The 25,435-nt window shown below is 43.5% G+C and overlaps 1 protein-coding gene across 1 annotated transcript in view; it reads left to right on the top strand.

Moving 5' to 3' along the window:
* The window catches only part of ACBD6 (acyl-CoA binding domain containing 6), an 83,222-nt gene that overhangs the window by 5,810 nt on the left and 51,977 nt on the right, over positions 1 to 25,435 (top strand). Inside the window, exons 2-4 of the mRNA XM_027658563.1 lie at positions 1,605 to 1,669; positions 2,165 to 2,261; positions 20,347 to 20,429. Coding sequence (XP_027514364.1) covers positions 1,605 to 1,669; positions 2,165 to 2,261; positions 20,347 to 20,429 — 245 coding nt within the window. The remainder of the gene's footprint in view (positions 1 to 1,604; positions 1,670 to 2,164; positions 2,262 to 20,346; positions 20,430 to 25,435) is intronic.

The raw sequence follows: 25,435 nt of genomic DNA, 5'->3' as shown, positions 1-25,435 counted from the left end.
TTTAAAGCCTGATTAATGATTCCATCCTTAGCATAAAATCCCCACCCTGTTAAGGCGAAGAATTGTTAGTTGATTTAAGCACTTCACCTGCCTGAACACTTGAGCATATTTCATAAAACATTTGCTGAATGCGGTTTGGTTTTGCTTGGCTAACAAAATGTCCATCCAGCAGCCTTTGCCCACCTCTGGGATGTGCCTGTGTTCCCTCCCTGGGGTCCCCAGCTATGCTGGGCTTTCTTGGCACGGGGCTGTGCTCTGTCTTACAAGGGACTTGGTGTGATAACTGTTGCATTTGGAGCCATAGTTGTGCTTTGCCTTCTAGTCTTTCATCCATCATCCATGTGGGATATACAGCACTTTCATTAAAAAATTTTACAAAAACCCCCAACCAACAACAACAAAAAAACCCCCAAACAAACAAACAAACAAAACCAGCAAAGGAACCAAGAACCAACCCATGTTTCGTGCAAATTCATTCCCTATCACAACAATATTTTAATTTCAGGGAGATTCATTTGCCTGTGACAGCTGTGTGCAAGGGCATTTATTTTCTGTGAGGAAGTGGCACTGATAACAGGGAGATTTGGTGAGTCCTGCCCCATGTTCCCTGGCTTCTCCAAGCAGGGACAGACACACATTCACTTACACGTTTTCCTGAGCTGACCTCAAGAAAACATCTCTGTTACCTGAATCTCAGCTTGCTAATTGCTCTGTTCTTGAGGCAGTTGTCAGTGCTGGCCACAGGGCAGGAACCTGGTTGTGCTTTGGAGCCCTGGGCAGCTGTATCCTCTGTCAGACCCCTGTGGTCCCATTTGTGGGGAGCTTACAGAGGACATGGGGCTGCTGGACTTCCCTGCAGCCACTCTGTGGAAAACTTCTGAGTCCCACTGGCACCAAGTCCACTTTACACTGGCCATAACATTTTTTTTCCATATATCTATCCACCAGTTCTGGCTCGTTCCCTTGCTTCCTTGTGTTTCTTATTTCCCCACACACATTTTAATTTCTGCCTTGTTTCTGACAGACTGGTTCATCTCTGGCACTCAGGCCTTGACTTGTCTCTCACACAGCGCTTCCATGCATCCAGGTGCCTCGGAGCAAATTCAGAAGCTGCCTGGCATTCCTTTACTCTGAGTTTGTCCCCTTGCCTTCCAAAGGACTTCGAAAATAATTAAGCAGGGTCTGTTTACTTGAGCTTTGTGCAGAAGCAGGTGAATTTCAGCCTTAATGAATAATCATCTCTGTAGAAACCCTAATCAACAGAATTTTTCCTGATACTGGTGGGGGATGAGGCATTTGGCAGGGTAATAAACATAACATTAGTGAGAAATCACTGGCTGGTTATCCCTGTTGGGTAATGCATGCAAAATAAATGAGCTGCATAACAGAATTGCTTCCCTTGGGAAGCACACACAAGGGAAACACAGGGATGCAAGGGTGCTAAAATGGGGTTAAGATGGGGTTGAGTTGTGTCACTTGTTTCCCCCCCAAAACCTTTCTTCTGACCTAATAACAAAATTATCCTGAAACCATGAGAACCCAGAATTTTCCTTGAGCAAGTCCCCATTGCTTTGTTCTAACAGAAGAAAATTTCTTTTCTTTAGGTGAAACTTGGAACCTGTAACACCCCCAAGCCCAGCTTCTTTGATTTTGAGGGAAAGCAGAAATGGTAAGAGGAAGTCCTTGTAATTCCTAGCAATTTCTGGCTCTACTTTTTGTTTGTCAGCTATCTGTTGAGGGATTGTGGACCTAGAGGATGTCAACTCAGGGAGTCTGCCACTGAACTGGATTTAAAATCCTTTGTTTAACAGGCAAATGTTTGCTGCTGTGCCTGATGCAGATGTGAAATACAAGACTCCTCTGTTTCACCTTGTTCGTCCAGAACGAGCCCGCACACAACAAAAATGTGAAAATAGCTACAGCTTTGTGAACACAAAGTGTGTTCCAGCCTGGATCAGGATCCCCTGAAAGATCCTTTCATAGCCAAGTGCTGCAGTGACAGTGGCCATTCGTGGCTTCAGAGAAAAGTTGACCATTCCAAACTGAAGGAAAGACGGCTTTGCATCCTCTGAGAAGATTTAGACGAATCCGATCACTGATGACACTGTGGAAACACGCTGTGCTGTCTCTGAGGGACTCACTGATGTTTTTCTGTCTCTCCTAGGGAGGCCTGGAAAGCCCTGGGAGATACCAGCCCTCACCAAGCTATGCAGGAGTACGTTGCTGCAGTGAAGAAGCTCGACCCCAGTTGGAATCCACAGGTAGGAAACGTGAAAACGCCGCTCGGAAAACAAACCAGCGTTTGTCTTTGTAAAGCTGGCAATGGTTCAGCTTCACACGGATTTTTAATTGCTGCGTGGCAAACTTCATTTTGAGCAGATTAAAGTCTAAATTCATTTTAAAAACTCTCCTTTTGTTACGACTGGAACATGAAAAACCATCTCTTTCATTCATAATGATCTTCGTTGCAGCGAGCGCATGCACAGGGTTGGTTTGGCTGTAGTGATCTAATTTATTTTGCTCTTATTGGTTCATGCTGTATTTAGCATGTAAAGATACTTTTTATCCTTTTTTTCATCTTTCCCTTCTCAACTACTAGTTAAATGTTGATCAATAGAAAGCAATCTCCATGAAAGTGACATGAACTGAATGATCAATTCTAAAAATGTTTCCTTTTTGTTTCGATGCAGCAAATTACCAAATCTGATTATGATTAGGTACTCCAACATAACAAGTCCTGTGTCTGTGTTATAGGGAGACTGTGCTGTCATTTTAATTAATCTCTCTTTCATCTACCAGGTTTATTACTTGATTAAATCCTTAAGGATATCTCCTGTTTATAGACTGACTTTTATACAATTTTTAAAGAGGATTGCTCTTTAGAAAAAGTATTGCCTTTGGAAATAGAGATATTTCACTAATAGCAAAATGCTGAAGGCATGGTAATTTCTTTTCACGGTAGGAAATTGATTCTTTTTTGGTCCTGTGCTTTGGAAGCAAAATCTTGTATGAGCACAAGCCTATGAATCAAGAATTTGATTCTCATTCGTCTTCTGATGCTGTTCTGGAGGCTTAAGAGTAATTGTTTTTCCTTCACTAGTTCATGTTTCGTGCCATTGATACTGTTTTTGCAGGAAAGAAATGTTGTCATTTAGAAAAAACCCTTTTAAATGCCCTTGGGGAAAATACTTTTATAAGCTGTACAGTTAGCAAAGTTGCTGCTTGCTGTGTAAATTCTTGTCTGATCTAAAATTCTCATAAAGAAGTGAAATAATTTGTAAAAATCTGTGTATAATTCTGAACAAAGCAAGTGCCAAATGAAACATACAAATATTAATTTAAAAAAATAGTTAAAAAAAAAAACCCAAAACCAACAGACAAAACACTCAGTGCTTTCCTGAACAGATTTCTCAGTGCAGTGACAGGCTTAGCTTTGGTTATTCCCCTCACTTTCTTGCCTCAGAGAAATACTTATTGTCACAAGTGTGAACCTCAGGTTACAACTCTGTCAGCTAGAAAAGTGGAATGTTAGTTTTGTGCAAAACAAATATTTTAAAGAAGGCATGCAGCAAACAAAGGATGGTTAGCAGCAATGCTCCTCCCTTATTCCCCCGAGGTGAGGAGGTCACCTTAGCAGAAAATGTAACTTAAAAGTTAGCATTAAAGTACTGGTGGCATTGCTTTCTTTACATAAGTCACCTGTCCTTCCTACTACAGCTTCCTTTTAATTCCACTTTTACAGGACCAAAATGCTGTCAGGAGTCCTCTCACTCTGTCTCATTGCTGCTCTGCTCTTGTTTTCTTTCCTTCCCCCCACTAAATTCACGTTCTGGAGCCACGAGAGGGAGCTCTGTTCTTGAAAATGATGGAGGTGCATGTGTCAGGGGATGGAGATAAAATAGCTATTTTAGTCTTCAAATTTCAAATTGGATTTATAGAAAAGATCTGTGGGTACATTACAAGGTGCTTCATCACTGTCATTGTGTCCCCTTTATGTGCTCGTCTGCGGGGTGCCTTTGGATTTTTCTTACATTCAGTCGATCATGAATGAAATACTCCCAGTATTTGGTTAAAAGCAGCATAAAGTGCCTGGTACAAATTTGAAAAGTTCATCTTTCAGATCGTTATGAATCATAAATAGTAATTACAGTACAAAGGTGTTGAATTTCTGATTGTGGAGCTTCATGAATTTTGCTGTTGTAAAGCTTTCTCAGTATTACCTACTTATTTTCTCTTCGACAGTTCATCTCATCCATTAAAGTTGTTCTTTTGTGTTATCTCAAATCCTCCTCAGGCTCCTGTTTCATATATTTCCAACAGGGCTTTAATGTCTTGATCCTTTAGTACTAAATATGCAAAATTTTAAACTTAGAAGCAGCTTATATTTTTCATAAGTTCATTTTTTCCCCAGCACATTTGCTGCTGTTCTGGAGCTTTCAGGCTGTCGGTATTTTTGTTAATAAAAATAGAATGGAACTAAGTGCAGTATTTCTTACGCAGTCCAAATGGATCCACTTCTTCATTCCTTTTTCTTGATTCTCCATTGATTCATTCTTTCATATTGATCTTGCAGTTTCTATATTAATACATTTTCTGCAGCAGGCTGTAACTGCTATAATTTAGTATCTTTGTTTTGGATGGTGAAAAAAACCAAAGTAAAAGGATCCTGATGCAGTTGGAGTGCCCTGAATTTGTGTTCAGAAGCAATGAAAACACCAGTAGCAGCCAAAATCTGATCTGCTGCTTCTACTGCTGCATGGAGTCTTGAGTTAACTGCACTTTGTTAGAAGACAACTGAATGTGGAGAGGCAACAGCACAGCGGTTTTCTCCACTCTTTGAAGCTGGTATTTCATTTTTGACAGTGGAGGCACATCTGTTGGCTCATGTCCATGGCTTTTTCCAATGTGTTTTAGTTCCCTCTTCACCCTGCAGGTTGTCTGATAGTCCTGCCAAGTCTCTTCTTTCAGAGCTTAGTCTAAAACCTGGAAAGAATTGGTCATACTCCATTTATTTTCAGCAATTTTATTTGCTGGGAAATCTTTAAAGTAGCAGATAACCGAAATGATATTGAGGTGAGATCCGTTGTCTTTACATCCATGAAGCAACAGGAATGTCCTTGCTGTATTTGTCTTGATCTCAGAAGTGTAGAACCAGTAATCTCAATTGGCTTTTTGGGATGCTTAGGCCCAAGACTGTGTTGGCATAGTCTTACTGTGTGTTGTTTTGTTCCTTTTCCCAGGAACAGCTGTTAGCAGGAGGCCAGGAACATTCTTTTCCATGCAGTCTCCATTCTCCTCTTGATGCAGTCTTCCTTCGTCATCTTCTACCTTTTAGCACATCTTTTGTTTCTTGTTCTTGCTTGTGAGTCATTCCTTTCAGTCTGAAGTTCCAGGCAGTGGAAAGGTAATTGCTTGGACCAGCTCAACTCTATTTGCATATTTCAGAGACATCACCTGTCCTTCAAGTCTATTCACTCTTCCTCCAGAGCAGAGAATAATTTATGAAGCCATTCTTTTGCATTCTCTAGCCTTAAACAGAAACGTTTCATGTCAACACCTCCCACTGGTTTGGGTCCTTTGGAAAGGAATATGTGTCCCAGCAGATTCTGGTATGTTCACCTGTCATCTTCCTGCTTTACTGGCAGCAAGTGACACGTTGCTTTTGGTGGCTTTTGCTGATGTGTGTGGGTTAGGTGATGACACTCAGCTGCCCTCCCTGCCAGGCACTGTGTGCCCATCCCTCTGACCCACCACAGTGGTGCTGTCCTGCAGCCATAGCAATGGGCTCAGGGGTTTTGGGAATATCACCTTCACAAGCTCATGTCTTCCATCTTCATGCAGTGACTGTGTTTTCATGTACATCACTGTATAATCGGATACTTTAGTGCTAGTGGCTGTATTTCCATTCCCTGACACGCTCCAAAATTCTAATCTGTCGTGTATTTCATATCACAAATCCCCACTGGCTTCAATCCAGATTTTTTAAACCTCAGGCAGCCATGGGAGAAGCAGAAGCAGGCCAGCACCTTTCCTCAGCAGCACTGAACACATCCCTTCCACCGAAATCCCATCTCCAGGGCTGTGGAGGGAGGGGGTGTGGCACGACACTGCAGTGGGGTGGTCGGGAGCTGCTATTGATCCCTTCTTGTTACATGGCACAGCTCGAACAATAAAAATAAATAATAAAAAAAGCATCCAGATTTGCTCATCTGTTTTAGCCTTCCATTTGCTGATTGCAGTTTTGGCATCACTCGATTCTGAATATTTCCTTTTCCTATTTCTTGTACTGCGCATTTACCAGTTCCAATCTCAACAGCTTGTCACTACCAACTTCAGTGGCATCCTTTCCCAAACACTTAGAGGCCTCTTCCTATTTGCTTTGACTGCTGAAACTCACAGGAGGGCTTAATGATTTTCTATTTATATATTAAAATTCTAAAAAGCGGCGCTTTAACTTGTTTGACTTGACTTCACCAATAATGCACTTAGCAAGATTTCTGCTGTGTAATGAGGAAAGTTGGATATTAGGAATCTGAAGAGCAGAGACTTGTCTCGAAGGCCAAGTTGGAAGAGAGCTTGAGCTCACAGGAAATAGACATTCACCAAACATCTTTTTAAGCTCTTAAAGGTATGAAATTCCGTGGCTGATGTTTACAGGGGAGAAAGTTGCCCATAGGTTTTTTTTCAAGTACTGTTCCATGCCTTGTTTGAGTAGAGGATTTGTTTCTCTGTACTCTGGGCCAGGTAATGAATGGGAGTAAAATCCCCTCATTGCTGTGTTGGTGTGGGAGCACCGAGTTGTGCCAGGAGAGGACCCTTGGGGAATAGACAACATCATGAAAAAGAAAACAAACTTCAGAGTGAATAAAATAGCAAATGCACTGTTGCTGCAGGCTTGGAGCAATCCAGTAAGCTGGAAAACCTGTGGGAATAAACAAATGGATTGTCCAGTGGGTGTTTTTGCAGGAAGTACTGCAGGGGGCAATATTTGATAAGATGGTTGGCCAGGTACCCTGCACCCAGGGCTGGGCTCTGTCCCCCCTTTCTCCTGGTGAAATAACCTTTCTCTGTCACGTTTTAAATGCAACAAGCAAGTTGAAACTAAAATGTGGAAAAGAGAATTTGCAATCTGAGGATACAGTGAAAAGCAGAATAAACAATTCCCAGATTTGCAGCACAGCTGAGTTTATATGTGTGCTTTTGTTGGGTTGCACCAGGTGTTACTGAGATATTTTAACAATTGATTCAAATTAATGAGCCTCTTGTATTTAAGTGGGATCTCTAAGTCAATTTAGAATTTCTGTCATGTAGGATCTCCAAGGGAACTTAAAAATTTCTGTACTGACTCAAATACAAACTGCATTTCCAATGACATTAAAACAAGCATTTGGAAATCCAATCCTCATTTTTCTTACATTTGGACTCATTGCTCAGGTCTGTCCTCTTCATGTCTGGAACAAGAATCTTTGATCTTTTGCAGCTTACAGGTTTTATGTGTCTGGTCAACTTCTCTAGGAATTAGATTAGTGGCTGGTAAATCACACTGTGGTTTCAGCGTGGGTTTCTTGGTTAGTACTGCAGGCCGATGGAATTCCTTCTGGAAATTAAGAAACGCGTTAGAAAAGCTATTGTCTGTAAACAAAATGAGTGCACCCATGGTGTTTTCCTGTTTTGTCTGTCAGTCAAACAGATGTCTCCCGTGATAATCTGTCCCAGCAGCCACCGTTTGCTCTTGGGGAAGAGCAGCAGAGTGGTGTGGGCAGGATTACAAGGGGGATGGGAAGAACAGGAAGGGAAAAGACCTGTTTGGGTCTCTCCCTGCTGTCACCAGCAGCAGTGTGCTTACATACCTGCTTCATTTGGGTAAATATCTCAATTTATGGCTTGCTGGGCTGCGAGGTCAAAAACTTGGAAAAACAGCGACTTTATTTCTTTTGTAGTATAAAAGCAATTTAATTGCATCGTGTAAAGTGGGCACTAATCAAATTATGGCTGTGCTCCTTAAAGCTTGCTGTCCTGTGCTGTGCTAATGCAGCACCCTGGGAAGAGGAGCAGTGCTGGCAAGGTCTTTGCTTTCTGGGTTTGTACAGAGAGCTCCTTGTGTGGCATTTCACCCTGAGGGAATTTCATGTTTGACTTTGTGGGTTTTTTTAACCCAAATGTTAATAAATGAAATGTAGAAAAGAAACAGCACTGTTTACTATACATATTTTGACAGCTCTTATTTCAGCGAGTGGCCACATTGGAAGATACAAATCACTGAGATAATTCATAAACTCTAATCAGGCTCTTTCCCTTTTGAGGAAAAAAAACCCAAACCAAAACCAACCAAATCATCAAGTCAGGGGTTTTTTTGGTGTTTGTTTTTGTTGTTGTTGTTTGGTTTGTTGTTGTTTTTGGGGGGTTTTTTTATACTTCTAACAGAAAACGAAACACTAGAAATTGAGTAAAACCAGAAAACTGATCCACCCCAGGCTTCTGGCTTTAGGGCATGTAAGACTGTAATGTCCTCTGGGTTTAGCACTGGGATGTGTAATAGTTTTGAGGGTTTTTATGTCCTGAGAAGGGTTAGATCTCAACACACAGAGGGGTTCTTCTGCCCTGCTGCCTTTTGCCAGCTGTATGAGGGACAACCTCTAGCATGCAACTGGTTAGTGGAGGATGCAGCCTTCCTGTGGGAGGGAGTAATTTACTGTGCATAGCTAAGAAAACCTTGTAGTTTCACCTCCCTCCTACCTGTGAGACTACAGGTGGAGTGACCTACCTTATTTTATCCAAGATGGAAAATATTCAGTTTATTAACTGCACAAATTAGATCTTGAGTGCTTTGCTTTTCGAGCATGCCTTCAGAACCAATTCTTTTATTAACAAGGGGATGTTTTCTTGTTTCTGTTGCGTAAGAAGCTAAAATATCAAATCTGAACAGATATCAATTAAATTTCCCCGTTCTTCTGCAATAAAAGTGGGTAGTGTTCCATCCTTTGCTTCTCTGTACCTTCTCATGAGGAAAGTGTGCTGATGCTCTAAGTCTTTGATGTAGGTCCTACTCATAAACAAAGCTGTCCATAGGTGATTTGCTGCCTTTCTGTCCCTGTCTTTGCTCATGTAACTCCAGCAAGTAACACGTTCTAGCAAGTAAACTCACTTGCCAGGCACTGGGGTGTTGTACTGGTGGAGCCATCAGTCACAGTGGGCTGGGATTTTTGCCTATGGACACGCTTGATAAATCACAGGGCTTTTTCTCTCCTGCAGTTGCATTTTACTGTAGAGCACAAAACAAAATGCCAGACGCGGGGTGAGATTCTCAGTCGTTTGGAATCGTGGCTCTGGAAAGCTGTGCAGAAGTGAAGAAGTTAAAATGAACAAGCGTCTCGTAGTAGAAACATAAACAGCTGGAATATGTGCCAGCCTCCCATCCCCTGGGAGCCTGTTGGATTGTTCTCTTTGATTTTACATCTCCGCAGAAATTTATGGTCTCGGCTCCTTTTATTTATGACACTGCGATCCTCGATCAGGCGATTGATTGAAATGCAGGAGTGCCAAGCTGCAAGCCTGTATTTTAGGGAGGATTAGAAAGCAAACCAGCAATGCAGTCATGTATTGCAAGCTGCACTGGAATCCTCTACAGAGGTTGCCCACGTTTCTGTGTCCCTGAACTTCTTCGAAGTAAAGAATTATCATGACGAGGGTTCATACCTCTTTTCTTAGCCTCCTTTTAAGGTGCCTGTTCTGGCTGAAAACATACTGTGTGTTACATGTGCAATCTTACTAGCCCTACAAAGGGTAACTTCTGCTTGTAGAGATGTTAGCTCCTATTTTTCCAGCTCAGATCCAGCAGTGCTGATGCACCATGTTGTGAGCGTGCTGTTGGAAGCATAATATGTTCTCTTGCAGCTGTTTGAATGTAACAGTAGTTGTTTCTGGGATTTGCAAGCAAGAAATTGGGGGGCTCACCATTTTTTGGCTACCAATGTAGTGATTTTGGCTAAATATTTAAGCAAGGATGAAATATTTTTCCTTTTGAATATGTCAGTGAATTAATTTTCATCATCTTGCGCTAATTAAAAAAATATATATTGTACTATTTGGAATGCATTCAGAAAGAAAAAAGAATAATTAGAGGCATAGCTCTGCCTTGCTGAGTGTGCTGCTGCAGCACAGTGATGTGTGGCATCCCAGCATCACGATTCCTGGCTTACAGGGGGATGAAGACACTGCATGAAAGCCAGATACACCAGGAGCAGCTGAAAAAAGATCAAATAAATTTAAATGGATATATCAAACTATTGGCATTCAATGATGACAAGATGTAACAGAATGAGGCAAAGTACTGTGTGACTTTCTGTGCAGTAGGGATTTAGTTGCTTTTTTCTTTTCCCCTTAATCATGCACCAGAAGTGACAGGTTGTGCTGTGTGGCTGCAGTGCACAGGTAGCAGTCCCCCAGCACTGGTTACTCTGTGATCCCATGGCTCTGGGATTGGAAGCACAAGACATAGCTGAGCTCTGGGACCTTAAAACTTCACTTGAGTGAGTGCTTTTCTAGCTCAGAGAACATCTCAATATCAGGGAAGGTGTAAGTTGCTGCTGATCCTCTGCTGAAGGTTATTGCTTCTGTGGCTGAGTTGACAGAATATGGTTAGAGATGCTGATAGTTCCAGGGAGAGTCCAAGATCTTGGCTTAAACTGAGAAGGCAAGGTTGGGTTTGTGTCAGACCACAAGCTGAAATGACTGAGATGCAACCAGAGGTGCCCTCTGTCATTTCTGCCTTGGGGTGGCAATTTCTGGCAAGGCAAGGAAGGGGTTCAAATGCCATGTGCAGTTTTCTTTTGTTGCAGATTTTATCAGCAATGCTGCTGCTCCTCAGCAACAAAAATGTGTATAAGGAAAGTATTGAAAAGCTTGTTTTTATGAAGCAGCTGTGTGAGGCTGGAAGCAGGAAAGAGCAATGCTGTGACAGGAGAAGGATTCTGCCAGTAATGAAAACTTTCCTGTGTAGGTTCATTTCTGTACTGAAACTCCTCTGGCTAAAACAAATTGGTAAATGAGGCTTTTGGTAGCGCTGGGCAGCGTGACAAAAGTGGGGTCTGGGAAAGCTGCAGGGTGGGCTGGCAGAGGAGAGGTGTTGAACCAAGCAGGATGCTGCCATGGGCTGTAGGGACAGGGCAGGTGAGCAGGCAGCGAGGGGCAGTTCAGGAGCTTGGGGCAGAGAGCAGAGCAGGCTGAACCTCAGCCTGATGTAACAGGAGGAAAAATAAATAGCGACTTGCAAGGGAAGGTGGGGAGGACCAGGAGGGTAAGAGATGCTTTCTCTGCTCAGTCTTAGCTGAAGTTGCAACTAGATGACCTTTAAGGTCCCTTCCTACCCAAACCATTCTATGATGATTCCTGCTGGCCAAGCAGCAGACAGCCTTCCTGACATCCGTGACCCCAATATTGTCCTGGAGTGCCCAGAAACATGGAAAAGCCTGATTCAGTGCACCCAAGTCCTGTTGCTTGGGATAGCCCAGTGGGGTGGTGAGTGAGGTTGGGTGGAGCAGACACAACCTCCCCTGCTTGTGGCATGTGGTGGGCATTCAGGAGGGGGGCTTGGACTTGCTCTGCAGCTTGCTTGGGAAATTGTGATCTCCTCTCCTCAAACTCCTCTTTTGGCCAGCAACCCACCAGGCTGGGTTAGCAACCTGGCTGCCTTAAATAGGGGAAGGTGCAACTTCTAATAAAATAATCTAATTTTTCAAAGTCATTGAAGCTGTTGCAGAACTCTCAACTTGATGTGTCAGAGGTTGTTAAAAAAATTCAGAAACTTGGGAAGAAATTGTAAGTTTAGCTTACTGTGGAGTATGTAATGCCTTGATTTTTAGGTATGGAGCTGTAGACATTTTCTTGATGATATTCAGACACAGGAAGGGTCTGTGTACCCTGCTGCTTCACACAGTGATGTAAAAGCTGGTTTAAAAGAGAGAATGTGTTAAATAAAAATAGCACATGCTTTTGGTAAGGAGGGAATAGCTGCAATTGTTTTGTGTATAAGATAAGCTGTAGCATAATTAAGCTGTTTCTTTAGTGAAAATCCAGCTTTTTGTGTTGGAAAAAGGGTAAGTGGTTATGTTTAGCTTGCTCTTCACAGGAAGTATCAAGGAGGTATTGAATGTAATTACTGGAGATCAAGATTTTGTTTGGATGTTAACTAACACATCGGTTAATGTCTTGTAAATGTTATTTGTCTCTTGGAGTGGAAAAGGAGTTATCCCTTAAAAGAGCAGGATTGTTACTACTTAGATTCTTGGGCACTCTTGTACCAAATTAGTCCTATTGGAAGGGAAGGTGGCACTCCTTAAGTGCCTGTGGAGCATCCTGTAAGTATTTTGAGCTGAACTAACCAACACCAAAGGCACGTAAAGGCTCAGGCACAGCACTAAAGTTGCCTCCAGATCCTGCTGCATCCTTCTGGCTGAGTCTGCCAAGGGTTACACCGTCACTTCAGAAACCTTCTGTTCCTGCTGGGGTGCTCAGATCCTTCCCTTGCCCGAGACTGTGGGGATGGGGACCAGCAAAGATCTCTTCATTTTTCCATTTCTCTGCCTGCAGAGCTCATAAATCCATCCTCTGCCTTCACAGCCAGATCTGTTGGAGGAAACAAATGTCCATGGCGCTGGTCAAGTTGCCAGTGGGGACATTGGCCACTGCGGTGCTGTCTGGCCCAGTGTCACTCCAGAAAGTAGAAGATGAATATGTCAACAGACAGGCTGGGAGTCCTTTATTTATCAAAAGTAGTTAGAGTTGCCTTCAGCTTTCAAGCCTCAGAGCACCTGTTTCATCCCAAGCTGTGTAGTCCTTCAGTATTTCCAGTTTGGCTCAGAATATGTTTCTTGCTCATACAAATGTCTGTGTAAATCTATATAAATATCTGTATTAGATTGACAAAAAAAGCAGCAATTACAGTCCAGGCTGTGTTTGTGTCTATAGCTTGGTCCCCTCAGCTTGGGCATTTGTGGATTTTCATAGGGGTGATGATACAGAAACCAAAAGCTGTGGGAAGCCACTGCATTGGGTTTTTTGACTGAGCATATTATTTCCTTCTGTGCATATGCTAAAATGTATAGAGTGAGTGATGAAATCACAGCTGCTAGCAAGCATAAAATTTGTGCAGAATTATGTTAAGCATTTTACATTTCTTTCCCTTCCCCTGACTGTCTTTACTACTAATTTCCAACTATGATTATGGTGCAGTTATTAATTAAGTCGTTATAGTTAAATGAGTAATCTGCAAGGCTTTGCTTTAGATCACAGCTCTGTTTAACTATGGCATTAATTATAGTATGTTTGTTTTTATTTTTTTGAATAATCTGGAAAATATTTTCCCTGTCTTGGATTGTGTTTTTTAAGAGGAAATTCTATGATGATACTTAGAAGAACCAGAAAACTTTTTTTTTTTTTTTTTTTACTTGCCGGCGTGGAAGAAAAATTAAACACCTCCTGCAATATTGAAAACCAAAAAAAACAAACCCCCCCCGTTCGTTTCTGGGCGGTGTGTTTTTTTTTTTTTTTTTTTTTACAGGGCAGTTTGCTCAGATGGTTCGGATCCTCAGTGGTATCTTGAAGAGGCTCCAGGTGCTGAGTCATGTGCACGCTCCGGCCGAGCTGCTGCTGGGAGCCAAGGAGGGATTGTTGAGAGAGGAATATTAAAATAGTCTGTTTATGACAGCCATTAATACGGCTGGTGCGGAGGGGATGGCAGCGGCTCCTGAAAGGTGGCTTTGCAGCAGAGCAAGAGGGAGGCTCAGCCACGGGTGATTCGTGTCTTATTTGGGTGTAACTGGCTTCCACGGAGTGGTGAGAAATGCTGAGCTCATATTTGAGTCAGGAAGGAAGGATTTTGTGAATTTAAACAATGTAAAACACTGCCTAATTTTACGAATGGTCAAAAATAGTAGCGTCACCACTGAAGGGTTAAGATTTACCTTCCCTCTCGCTGCAGGTAGTGTGAAGTTCAGCTGAGCTGTAAAGACAGAAGGATATAGGTGGAAAATACCTTTGGAAGAGAACATTGTTTGTCCTCATTTCACGCCTCATTAGCCGCGCTGCTGGAGGACCCTCCCGCATTGTTATGGGGTCAGGAGCCTCCTGCGGTGCTGGGGGAGAAGGGACGTCTCCCTCCCTGTCCAAGGGCTCTCATTTTCGGACCACCTGCGTTTGGGGTGGAGAGCACCCTCCTCCCCTTGGCTCTCCTGGCACTGGCCTTAACTAGTAAAGGAAAAGACGGCAGCAATTATGGCACACACAATTAACGAGCTTCTAATCTCCAGCCTTGTGTGTAATTGCTGCTGTCAAATACAATTAGTGTCTGCCCAAGTTCCATTCCCAGAGGGACGGGACAGGCTGTGGCACAGAGGGAGAGGAGGGGGGCAAGTCTCTGAAACTTTAGGAGAGTTTACATTTTATTGTTGCCTCCCTAATAATCCTCACTCCTCGAATAGAGAAATGTTAATCCAGAGCATTAAGGGGGCATGGTGACCAGCGGAGAAAGCCTTAAGGTTTGCTCTTGGGTTAGTTCTGAAGTATCTTCTCAAAAATTTCTCACCTGAGACTATAGCAGCTTAATTACAATTCAACCAGCACTCGTCAGGGATTTACTGGTACCTTCCTGTGGGCCTGATGGGGTTCCAGGACATCACCTGTCCTGTTGTAACAACACACTGGAGTTGCTACACCTCCCAGGTGTAGTTTGGGGAGCTGGGACATGGGACAGGGTTTCTCCTACCCATGCCAAGCAGATCCCTGTGAGCACTCAGCACTTGCAGCTCCTCCAGGCTCGATGGCTCAGGACCCTTGGTTGCACCCCAAAGCCCTGCAGCACCTTGTGAGGCCAAGAGAGATTCTGGTGGCTTCTTTGGTGGCTGCTGGAGGCTGCCACATTCCTGTCAAGGAGACTGTTTCACTGCTCTGCTGCTGTGTATGCACCTTGCTGCAGCCTGGGATGGAGTAAGGAAGTGTGTCCCTGTCCCCAGTGTGGGGTGCTGCTCTGGGCAATGCAGGAAAGCCCAGGGAACGTGCCAGGCTGACACCTGTGCTGGAGGAACAGGTGAGCTGGAGGGAGGTGAATTATACAGAACAGATGCAGATTGGAATCTGCACTATGTGTTTGCTGCTGCGGAAACGCTTGGGAAGTTTCGACTGTAGTCATTTTGCTGGGAGTATTTCTTGTCCCCATCCCATGGAGCCGGATACAGCTGCTACTCTGACTCAAGCTGCATCAGACTCAGAGGAGGAGAAAAATAATACAATAAGTAGCACAAACTTCTCCTGTGCAGCGTGGTAGCTCAGCTGTGAGATCCTGATAACACAGCTCTCGTTTAAGTTGTCTCTCTTTCCTGTTTCCAAGGTGCACAATGATGAAAAACCCAAGTCTTGACTGTTTTAAGGCACTAGCGAGGATAGCTTTGGAGATAAGCAGTTGGATGAGATTAACCTTTTTTGCTGATGGCTTTCTCTTTTTTCTTAAATATGTATTTATGAGAAGTTATTTAAAGGGTTTGGGTATGGAGAAAAGCCAGAGTGAGATGTGAGGGAACTAGGGGGATGATAGATGTGCTATGCAACACAGCCACGTGCCTTGCCAAACAGCTATTGCTGTGTGTGCTGGGTGTCTAGGCGTGCAGAACCAGCCAGGCAGAGTTCCCATTTTGCTCTGGATAAAACTGGGATGCCCTACATTTAACCCATGCCTGGGATCTTTTGTTAACTCTTCTGTTAATTCCAAGTTATGGCATTCTATTTTTTTAAAAGCCATACTGAAACCTGTGCCATTCCTGCTGTTTTGTAGTACCTCTGTAGGATTTCTCTCTGCCTTTCCTTCTGTGAGATTCAGGAGTCCCTTGCCCTACATATAAATATCTGTGTACCATTTGGTCCCAGCTAATCACTGATAGTAACTTTATTTGCATCTCTATGGTAAGTTCTGGCTCTTGAGTTTGAAGTGGGTCACTGGAAGGACCCATGAATGTGCCATCTTGTTAAATCTGTTGTAGCCTGGTTTGTGTAGATGGGAACAAAGCTTGGGCTTGGAGATGAAAAATAAAACAACCCTGTCCTGTCTTTAGGGATGTAGCAAAAGATTGACCCACTAAGCCAACCCCCATCAGGAAACTACTGCTCCTTCTGTTAGATGATAATTTTCATCCCACTCCCCAAAAATGCAAAAGGAGAAATGGGTCATGTTGTGATCATGGGCAAGTTTTTAAGACCAAAATAGAAGATGAACTCAAAACCCTACAAAGAAAGTGTTTTTGTCTAATTGTTTTGCATTTCCATAATGCTTAGTAGGATAAAACAGTCTTCTCTTTCTCCTTTATTTTTCAGTCATGATTAGACTTTAATGTTGTTAAAGCTTATAAGTGAGTTTGAGGCACTGTCTTGTTGAAGAGAAGATGGAGCTGAAATTTTCAGTGAGGCATTGGACAGGGTTTTTAATGTGTCTGTCATTATATGTTAACCTCTGAACTGGGACACGACGTCTGTTTTATGGCTGACAACAATTTAAAAATATACATCTTGACATGGTGGATAAAGGAAGAAGGGGGAGTGGAGAAGAAAAAAAGAATTAATGATGTTAGCAAATATTAGTCCCTGTATTTCCATTTTGCTCCGAAAGTGGTTGTCAGGCTTTGAGGCCGCCTGGAGCAGCATTGCCAGTGACAGGCAACCGGGATGGGATTGTCCCTTGAATCGAGCCGGGCTTTTATTGACACACACGGTGCTCCGAGGCAGGGACCGGGACGCTCTGCTGTCTGTTCCGGGATGAGTGCGGCTTTTCTCCCGGCGTTCCTGGTGACATTTGAGAAGGATAGTTCTGGGCTTAGTGGAGTTCCCTGCGCTGATCCGTGAGCACATCGGGAGTCAGGGGAGTTGAAAGTGTCTCTGAATGAGTACAGATGCTGCAGCCAGAGACACGGATCTGTCCGTGATTTATGCTGGCTCTGGTCAGCCAGACCCGCCCACCAAAGTTGACTGTCAGGAGTAACAGTGACTTTGACATCAACCTTAATTGTGCACGAACCAGAAAGCATCAGCGGGCAAGAATTAGGGGAAGACGTGAGAAATTCCATGTACCATTCCATATACCTGTTTAAGGCATCTCTTACACTTCATCATCTCTTCCTGAATCTTTTATGTGCCCCTACCTGTGCTTTGGCACACAAGTGCAATCCTCCAAGGTTTCTTCATGTGCTGCCACAGATTCCTCTTTATTCCCACAATTTTTAACTGGCAGTTTAAGAGCAACCCCCTCGTGCTCATGGAGCCCACAACAATTTTGCCTTTGCAACATCATCTCTCTTGCGTGGTCTAACTGTGGATAATACTGCTGTCTTCTCTGTCAGATTCAACTTGGAAATTATGGGAGCCTGGGATCATGTTATTCCTTAACTATCATTAGTTACATGTGTATCTGCAGTGCTTCTGGGCAGCACTGCCAACAGTGAAAGAAATGGAGCTGGCTTAATTGAGAGCCACATACTTAATTATTAGTGCCTTTTTAGTGGAGGAGAGAGGAAATTTGCAGTGTCAGTTTTTAATTTCATTGTGGTATGCAGGGTAATGTGACTTAAAACTCACCAGTCATTGTCTGTGTATAGGTAGCACTGAGTTTATCCTCCCAACCCTAAAAGCCTTTTTTTTTGCTGTAGAAGTGTCGGGAGATTTAAGAAGGAAAAGGGCATCTCTGGATTACTGTTCCCTTCAACCAGGGTGGGCAATGATTAAAAACGGGTTGTTGTCAGTACAGTGGCTGTGACGTGGTTTGGAAGGAGCAACTGCTGCTGTCCCACCTTTTGTGTCACTGAGTTTAGTTCATTGTGCTTGGGTGTTGCTGGGTAGCACAGATTTTGGAATGAGCTCTTGGATAGGCAGGTTGTCAAGGGCAGCCAGAAAGAAACAGATTTTTATCCACGTGGCAGCACAATTAACATTTCTGGGAAGAAGTGTTCCTCGTAACCTGGGCAGATTCCCCTTGGGAAGTGCAGTGGGGATGAGTGGTGGAGCCATGATGGTTCATTCATGGCTTTGCAGAGTAGGGGCACACATTAAATCCTGGGAGAACAGCTGAACCTTTTCCTGGACATCCTTCATGAACTTGTTCTAGATATCAAGCGCCCTGATGGAATAAGCTTGGTTTGACATTCATAAATTGCATATTGAGTTACTTGTTTCTGTGTGAAAGAGATGAGATAAAAGCTACTTGGACAAAGTAACTTATATATGGATTAAAAGCCGGAGAAGTTTTTGCCTGAGCATTTTTGGTAAAGTCTTTATCGCTGAGTTTCCCAATGACCTTATGTGTACTCAATCAGCGTGATTAATCTTTGGTAGAAATGCATTCGTTGTGCAAAGAAGGTGAACTTAATCCCAGAAACCTTTTTTTTTTTTCCCCCTAACAATTTCTCTAGAAAGATGAAATGTATTTTTTCAAATGTGTTTTTCTGACTTGGGGAAAAAAAACACAACCAAAAACCGGAGTAGGAAGAGGTAAAAGAATATAGATTAAAAATTTTTTGCAGTTTCTGGTGCTGGTTGAATGCCCATCATCCCTCAGAATCAAACAGAGTAGTTGTGAGCATAGCATTACTGTATAGGAATAACTCTTGCATGCACTTGCAGATGATCTGAAATTAATTTTCTTTATAAGTGGTGTGGAAATAATTGATGGACAGTAAGGTTCTCTGCTAAATAATTTTTTAAGAGGGGCACTGCACTGTAAAGACTCTGAAACCCTTTCTCTTCAGGAACTTCATGTCACCTTCTACTCTAAATTAGAAAAAGCCTAAATGCAATAGAATGGTTTTCAAAGCCAATTTCCTTTCCATTTTTTCTTATAAACAAGTATGTCTGTGATATCTGCAAACCCAAAGCAGTAAACGGATTTAAAACAAAAGCAACCTAGGGAGCAGGAAGAAAGATATATAAGCGTGGGAGTTTTTGGAAAAAAAATACAAACAACCCACCATATTTCCAGATAGAATTCTGATGAGGCAATAACATTTTTTGGTGTAAACAAGTTGTTTAGAGGGATGGAGCACCTCTCCTGTAAAGAGAGAATTGGGATTGTTCAGCCTGGACAAGAGAAGGCTTCGGGGTGACCTAATTGCAGCCTTCCAATACCTGAAGGAAGCCTACAAGAAAGATGGAGAGAGGCTATTTAAAAGAGCATGGAGTGACAGGACGAGGAGGAATGGCTTAAACTGACATGTTTAGATTAGGTATTAGATAATTAGGAAGAAATTCTTTAATGTGAGGGTGGTGAGGCCCTGGCACAGGTTGTCCAGAGAAGCTGTGGCTGCCCCATCCCTGGAAGTGTCCAAGGCCACGTTGGACAGGGCTCTGAGCAACCTGGTCTAGTGGAAGATGTCCCTGCCCATGGCAGGGGGTTGGAACATGGTCAGCTTTAAGGTCCTTTGCAACCCAAACCGTTCCAGGATTCTGTGATTCTCTGATTCGATGTATTGCAGCTACAGAGAGGCTTCTAGAGGCTGCAGCTTTGCTCCTGATTTTATTCACCATAACTGTGACAGTCTCTCACCACAGAATGCCACAGACCTGTCCACTGACAACAGCAAGTTGCAATTAATGGACTGGTTTTATAAGGAATTACTGTTGCAAACTGCAAACCAGTTTGGACTGCTTACCTGAAAACCAAAATACTACATGTTGTAGAAGAGTTGGGGTTTCTGATGCCCTGCACCCCCTAATTGGGTCAGGCTGTCAGACAGCAGGCACTGAAAGTCTGGCATCAGTGTAAAGTCAGGCAATTGAAGAGCCCAAGCTGCAGGATGGTTTTTTGAAAAGGTAGGCCTGGGGCTCTGTATCGATCAATCATTATTCTAATTGTTCATTTCTATTATGGTGGGAATCATTCAGAATCCTAGAGTTCCTGGGAGTAAATCATTTGGAAATGCTGCCCATTATAAAATTTAATTTTAAATCTATATTAAATAGATTTATAAAGGCAAGCTTTGCAATCTAGTAACAGAACATTATGCTGCCTCACAGAGGCTCGGATTTGGGGTCCTAAGGGGCCGGGAATGCTGCGGAGGAAACGCTGTGGCTTGTGGTGAGTGGGATGGTGAGGCTGCCAAGCCTCTGGACCACCTTCACAGGAGCATCGATCCCATTTGCTGAGAGATCCAACCAGATGTTCCGGAGGGAGTGGAGTCATGGGGCACTGTCTGCTGTGAAATGAGGCTTCCAGAGGGCTGATCCCATCTCTGGGGCAGGGAAAAGGGTGGGAAGTGACAGAAAGCTGGGAATGGGGTGGGAACCAGAATGCTGGACCAATCTTTCTTTTTCTTTCAGACAACAGAGAAGAGGGCAAAGGAAAGCAAAACTGTATTTGGAGGACCAGTCGTCAGCTCATTATATCAAGAAGAAACAATCAGGTGATTATCTATGCTGGAATTCAGTTGAAAACAGTATTTTTCTAATGTCATGTTGCTAAGCTTTTTTTTTTAATATTGCACAAGTGTGGTGGCAACTACAACAGGATAATAAATGACAGGAAAGAACTTTTCAGGTCCATAATCATTTAAATCAATATCTGCCTGTATCATTGCCAGGTAGTAACCTTTCCCTAGCACAAGATGTGGGGGAAGGGCAAGGCTTCCCATTTTTCAGTTATATGGCTAAAAAAAGGTAATATTGGATATTTTTAATAGAAAGCTATTCAGACACTACCTTTTTCAAATAGTTATTTCTTTACCAATACGTTCATTAGGGATTGTTCAGTGAAGGTTTTAGTGTTGGACAATGTTTGCCTTCAGGGAGAGTTTGTACCTTATATCAAATTAATTTTTTTTTTTCTGGCCTCTGCAGCTAGCAAAGCAGAAATGCATTTACTGAACTAGAGTGGCTGCTATTTAAAACTGTCAAGGTGCAAGTAACAAGTGACATAACCTACTGAATAAGGACAGCTGGATGTTTTTGGTTTGGTTTGGTTTTCTACTGTTCCAGTCAGAGAGAAGAGTGAATTCTTGAGCAGTGTTTGCTGTCATGTTGCAGTCACCCATTTATGTGTATGTGACCCCATTTTTTACTGAATGTCTTGCATCATTTCAGTCCCAGGAAATTAAAAGTTAAACCCTGATTTCTCTATACATAGCCTCCCAAGCTTGATGAGAACTTTCCCAAAGGGTTAAAACTCAACACAGCATTTCTTTGACTTGTTGTCACAAACCAGTCTTGAGCAGGTGGTTCCAAACCCTTTGCAAGGAGCTCAGGTAGGAATTGATACAACTGTTGTAAGCAAATAGGGTGGCATTTTTGTGCTTGGCAGTAACACAGGTATTTCCCTCGGGATTGCAGTCCACTTTATAGTGAAGTGGAGCAGCTGGCCAGGAATAGCCTCCTTCCCTCACATGGGGAGCCAACACGTCTTTAACTTGCCCCTGGACCTTGACCAGAGGTGGTCAGATATGACCTTGATTTAACACAGTGTTTGAGGAATGGCACTTCTGGCAGACACAAGCTCTTTTTTCTTCCCTGCTCTGTCAGTGCAGGTCTCAGCCACCTCCTTGATCTCGTAGTTTGACCCTGTAGTTTAAATCCTGTTCCGGCTCTCCTTTTGGGAATGGAACATACCCCTACAGTGCTGTCAGTCTTGGCTATCCCAAGTGCTACCTGTGTCCTTTCTTGGGTATGAAATGCAGCACCCTGGTTGGCTTGACCAGCTTAAATCTTGCCAAATGTTTGGTTTTATTTCCATGAGAGCATGACTGGTGCAGGACTTGAAGATAAGTGCAGTTCCAAATACTCTTTTTTCCCAAACATGCCATGAGGAATATATGTGCTGTGTGTTTAGCAAAGCACAGCTGTGGTCCATACAAATGAGGCAGATGTTGTCTCTGACACAATGAAGCGTCCTGGCTCTGCTGGCAGAGTGGAAACTCATGTGGTGCATTAACACAGCTTGGCTTGCAGGCGTCCATGTCTTCCTTGCAAGATAGGAATGAGCAAGTGTCACCACCATCTCACCCACACAGAGCTGTACAGCTTCAAATTTCTCAGTACTTCTGTCTACTGTTCATTCCCTTGCTGGAACAAGAAGTAAACATGTGGAAGTATAGGCACATCCCTGAAGTGATAATTATAATAAGAAAAGCATAGCCCTAAATAAGATTGCCCTGATACCAAACCTGCAAGCAGATGAACCAAAGAAGAATGACTCTAGACATTCAGCTTGGTGGCCAAATTTGTCTAGAGCATGAATTAGTTTGGTAGTTGTAGCACTCACCTGAGAAAGGTGACTTTTGTGAGCCTGTGAGTGGTTACTTACAAGAACATAAGGTTAGCATTCAGTAATACTTCATAAAACAGAATGTAGTCTTAAAAAACAAGGCATTTTCTGTGGAGGAAAAACATGCAGATGTTTAAAGAGAAATAAAACTGAATAGCTTGAACCAGCATAAACTTTAACACTTTGATTATTACAGGTGAGTCCCGTGCTGTAAGTTCAGTGTGTACATTTGTGCTACCTCACAACCTACTACCTGAGAAAAGAGACTTTGATGCAGACTGTTTATTGACTGGGTTTTCTATGGTGGGTTGACTGAAGTTTTACGACGAGCTTGCAAAAACTGGGATATAAATCAAACCGCTTTAGTCTCTGTTTCCCAGGGCTGTCGATAGGATAAATATTTTCTTGTTACAGGATCATATTGAGGAAGATCAGAATAAGCAAAAAAACCCCCTTTGTTTTGTACTAAAAAGTAAAACTTGAGTCCTCATCAGCCCTGAGCTCTGAAAGCAATTTCTCAGCAGGCATTACTCTGCCAAACACAGTCTACCATATGCCCTTTAGGATTCTGCTGATGCAAAGGCAGGAAAAGGCTGCTAATCTATCTGGAACATCGTCACAACCTCACCTTGCATCAGGAGGTAGACAAGGGTGCAAGTGCAGAGTTTTGCAGGTTCACCTAAGCAGGATCACTTGTTTTATTCTTGCCAGGAGCTTTTGAACAGTTCATCAAAAAGTTAACATCCTCCAAGCTGCTACTGCGTAATAAATAGGAAGAGGCTTTTGTTTAAATGGAACAAACCACCAGTTTGCCATCAGCAGTAGTTACCAACAAAGCAGCAGTGCCATTGCTTTCAAACTGTGTGTCTAAAATTATGCATAAATAATGCTTACCTTCCTCTTGTGGAATGAAATGCTTGGATTTTAGGATGCAGAGCTATAAATGCTGGACAAAGTGGAGTTACCATATCCTGCCCGAAACTGGATCAGCAGTAGGAGGAACCCAGTGCCAGGCCTGATTTTTACCTTATCACTAATTATCTCAAATGTTTCTGATTGAGAACAAGATAGAAAAGTGGTCAGTCTGGCTCGCAGAAATACATCACACTGATTCCAAATAAATTCGAGGGCATCCATAGAAACAGGTTACACTGATCTAATTAAATCAATTTAGAAAGAGATTGGGTTAAATCAGTGCAATTTGTGTGTTCATAGATCAATCCTCAAATCAGGAGAAGGTCTCTTGAGCTAATGAGGCGTAGCAGTTATTTACTTTGGGGTGCTGGGCACTGGTCATCAATTAGGAGTCATTAATAAACCCTGGCAATAAAGAGCTCGAGTACCCCCAGTGAGTAATGGGGAGCAGTTGCAGGATGTATTAGCATAGTGCTCTGCCTCTGGGCTTCTCTGCAAATCACTTATCTCCCCTCGGGCATTACACAAAAACCCTGTGTGCTGGTGACTGATGATGGGACTTGGAGGTTCCCCTTGGAAGGAAAGATTTAGAAATTATCTGTGATTTCAGGATGTGTATAGTGGTGGTTTGTTTCTTTCTTCTTTTTTTTTTTTCACTGCTACATAAAGCTTTATGTCTCTTTTCTGGTGCTATTACCAGAACAAAGCCATTGTAGTGGAGCTTTTTCATGATCAAATCGCTATAATTAGAGTTTCACAAATGTGGGAAATGAGCAGGGAGCTGAGGTTGACTGATGTGTTACCAGTACAAATCTCATCCAAGACACAAACTGAAGGAGATGCCGAAAATACCATAGCCTTGCAAATTCAGCTTTGAAGTTATTTTTCAGGTGCTTTTTTTTAAAACCAGGGGAAGGAGAAGCAGTTTATAAGTGTTTTCAGCAAACAAAAACCTTGACTTGGCAATGAGAAATTATTATGAGAAATAATTTTGCCAAATGTCCATGTCCCTTTGCACTGCCGCTGGAGGAACCCTCCTGCACTCTGCCATGAGCTGCTTCCATGCAGTCTTGGCATGCTGGCATGGGAATGACATTTACCAGTTGGCAGAGAGGCCTTCCTGAGCTATGCTTTACTCTTCTGCCATCCAGAGGGGTGCTGAAGAAGCCCTTTCCTGGTAGAAACTTCCACCCTTCCCCCTAACGCTTGGGAGCAACCCCGGTCACGAGTGGGGCTCCGTTTAGGATCGGGACGTGGGGCGGGCACCCCTCGGGTTTGGGACCTGCCTGATGCCGTGTAATCTATCAGAATTGTATTAATCCCACTAACGCAGCCGCCATCTGGCCCCGCTGCCGGGCCGGCTCGCACGAGCCCCGGTGATGGATGGCCCTGGGAATTGATTAGTTGTTGTGCGAGACAAATGAACTGTTTTGGCAGAAAATACCAGAGGTCGCTGCATGTGGTCAGGCACAAAGGCTGCTGAATTTTAAAGAGCTGCTTCCAGCATCCATTGCAAGGATGGTGCTTCGGAACAGTTTTGAGACGAGCCCAGTGCTCCGGAGCACGGTTGGGGTTTTGTTGTCTCCCTCCGGGCTCGCTTTCGGGAACGCTGAAACTGGAAATAAGTGCCAAGCTGCAGGGATGTGGGAGCCAGCATCCCTGCTGTGTTGGGAATTACGGGCTCGTGGTGGTATTGTGGGGGTGGGTGGCTGTGCCACAGACGTCTGCCGCTCGGGTAAATGCCGGGCTGTGCAATCCCTGTGGAAGAGCTTTCCCGGTTGTGTGGAACCCAGGCGACCTGGCGTGCTCAGCCGTGGCGCCTCACACAAAACACCTGCGGGTACAGGCAGCTGGGGTTTGGGTTTTTTTCAGGTCAGTGTTATTTAGTAATGGATGCTCTCCTGGTGATGTTCAGCAGGCAAATCTCTTGACTTCAAGACGATTGCCAAGTTTATTGCTCCCTCCCTTTTTGTTGTCCCCGGAGCGGTGACCCTTGGGGCTTTTGCTTTGTTGTGCAAAGGGGGCCTGGGCATAGGCCTGCCTTCTCTCTGGGAGAGCTCATCCTTCAGTGGAGGCTCCTATTTGGGGTTTTCACGGCCACCTCCTCTCCGGTGCTGCTGCTGATGTGCCAAAGTGTGCGTGGCGGGTGGGGAATTGGATGACACATGTCTCGCTATGTCCCGGCGGCTCTCGGAGGACAGCACACAAGTGTGCCGGCAAGTGGGCAACCCTTCCCTC

This window comes from Corapipo altera, unplaced genomic scaffold, assembly GCF_003945725.1.
Source record: "Corapipo altera isolate COAL_440 unplaced genomic scaffold, ASM394572v1 79, whole genome shotgun sequence".
NCBI classification, from domain to species: Eukaryota; Metazoa; Chordata; class Aves; order Passeriformes; family Pipridae; genus Corapipo; species Corapipo altera.
The sequence above is the reverse complement of the archived record's forward strand: the minus strand, read 5'-3'. Positions and strand labels throughout refer to the sequence as shown.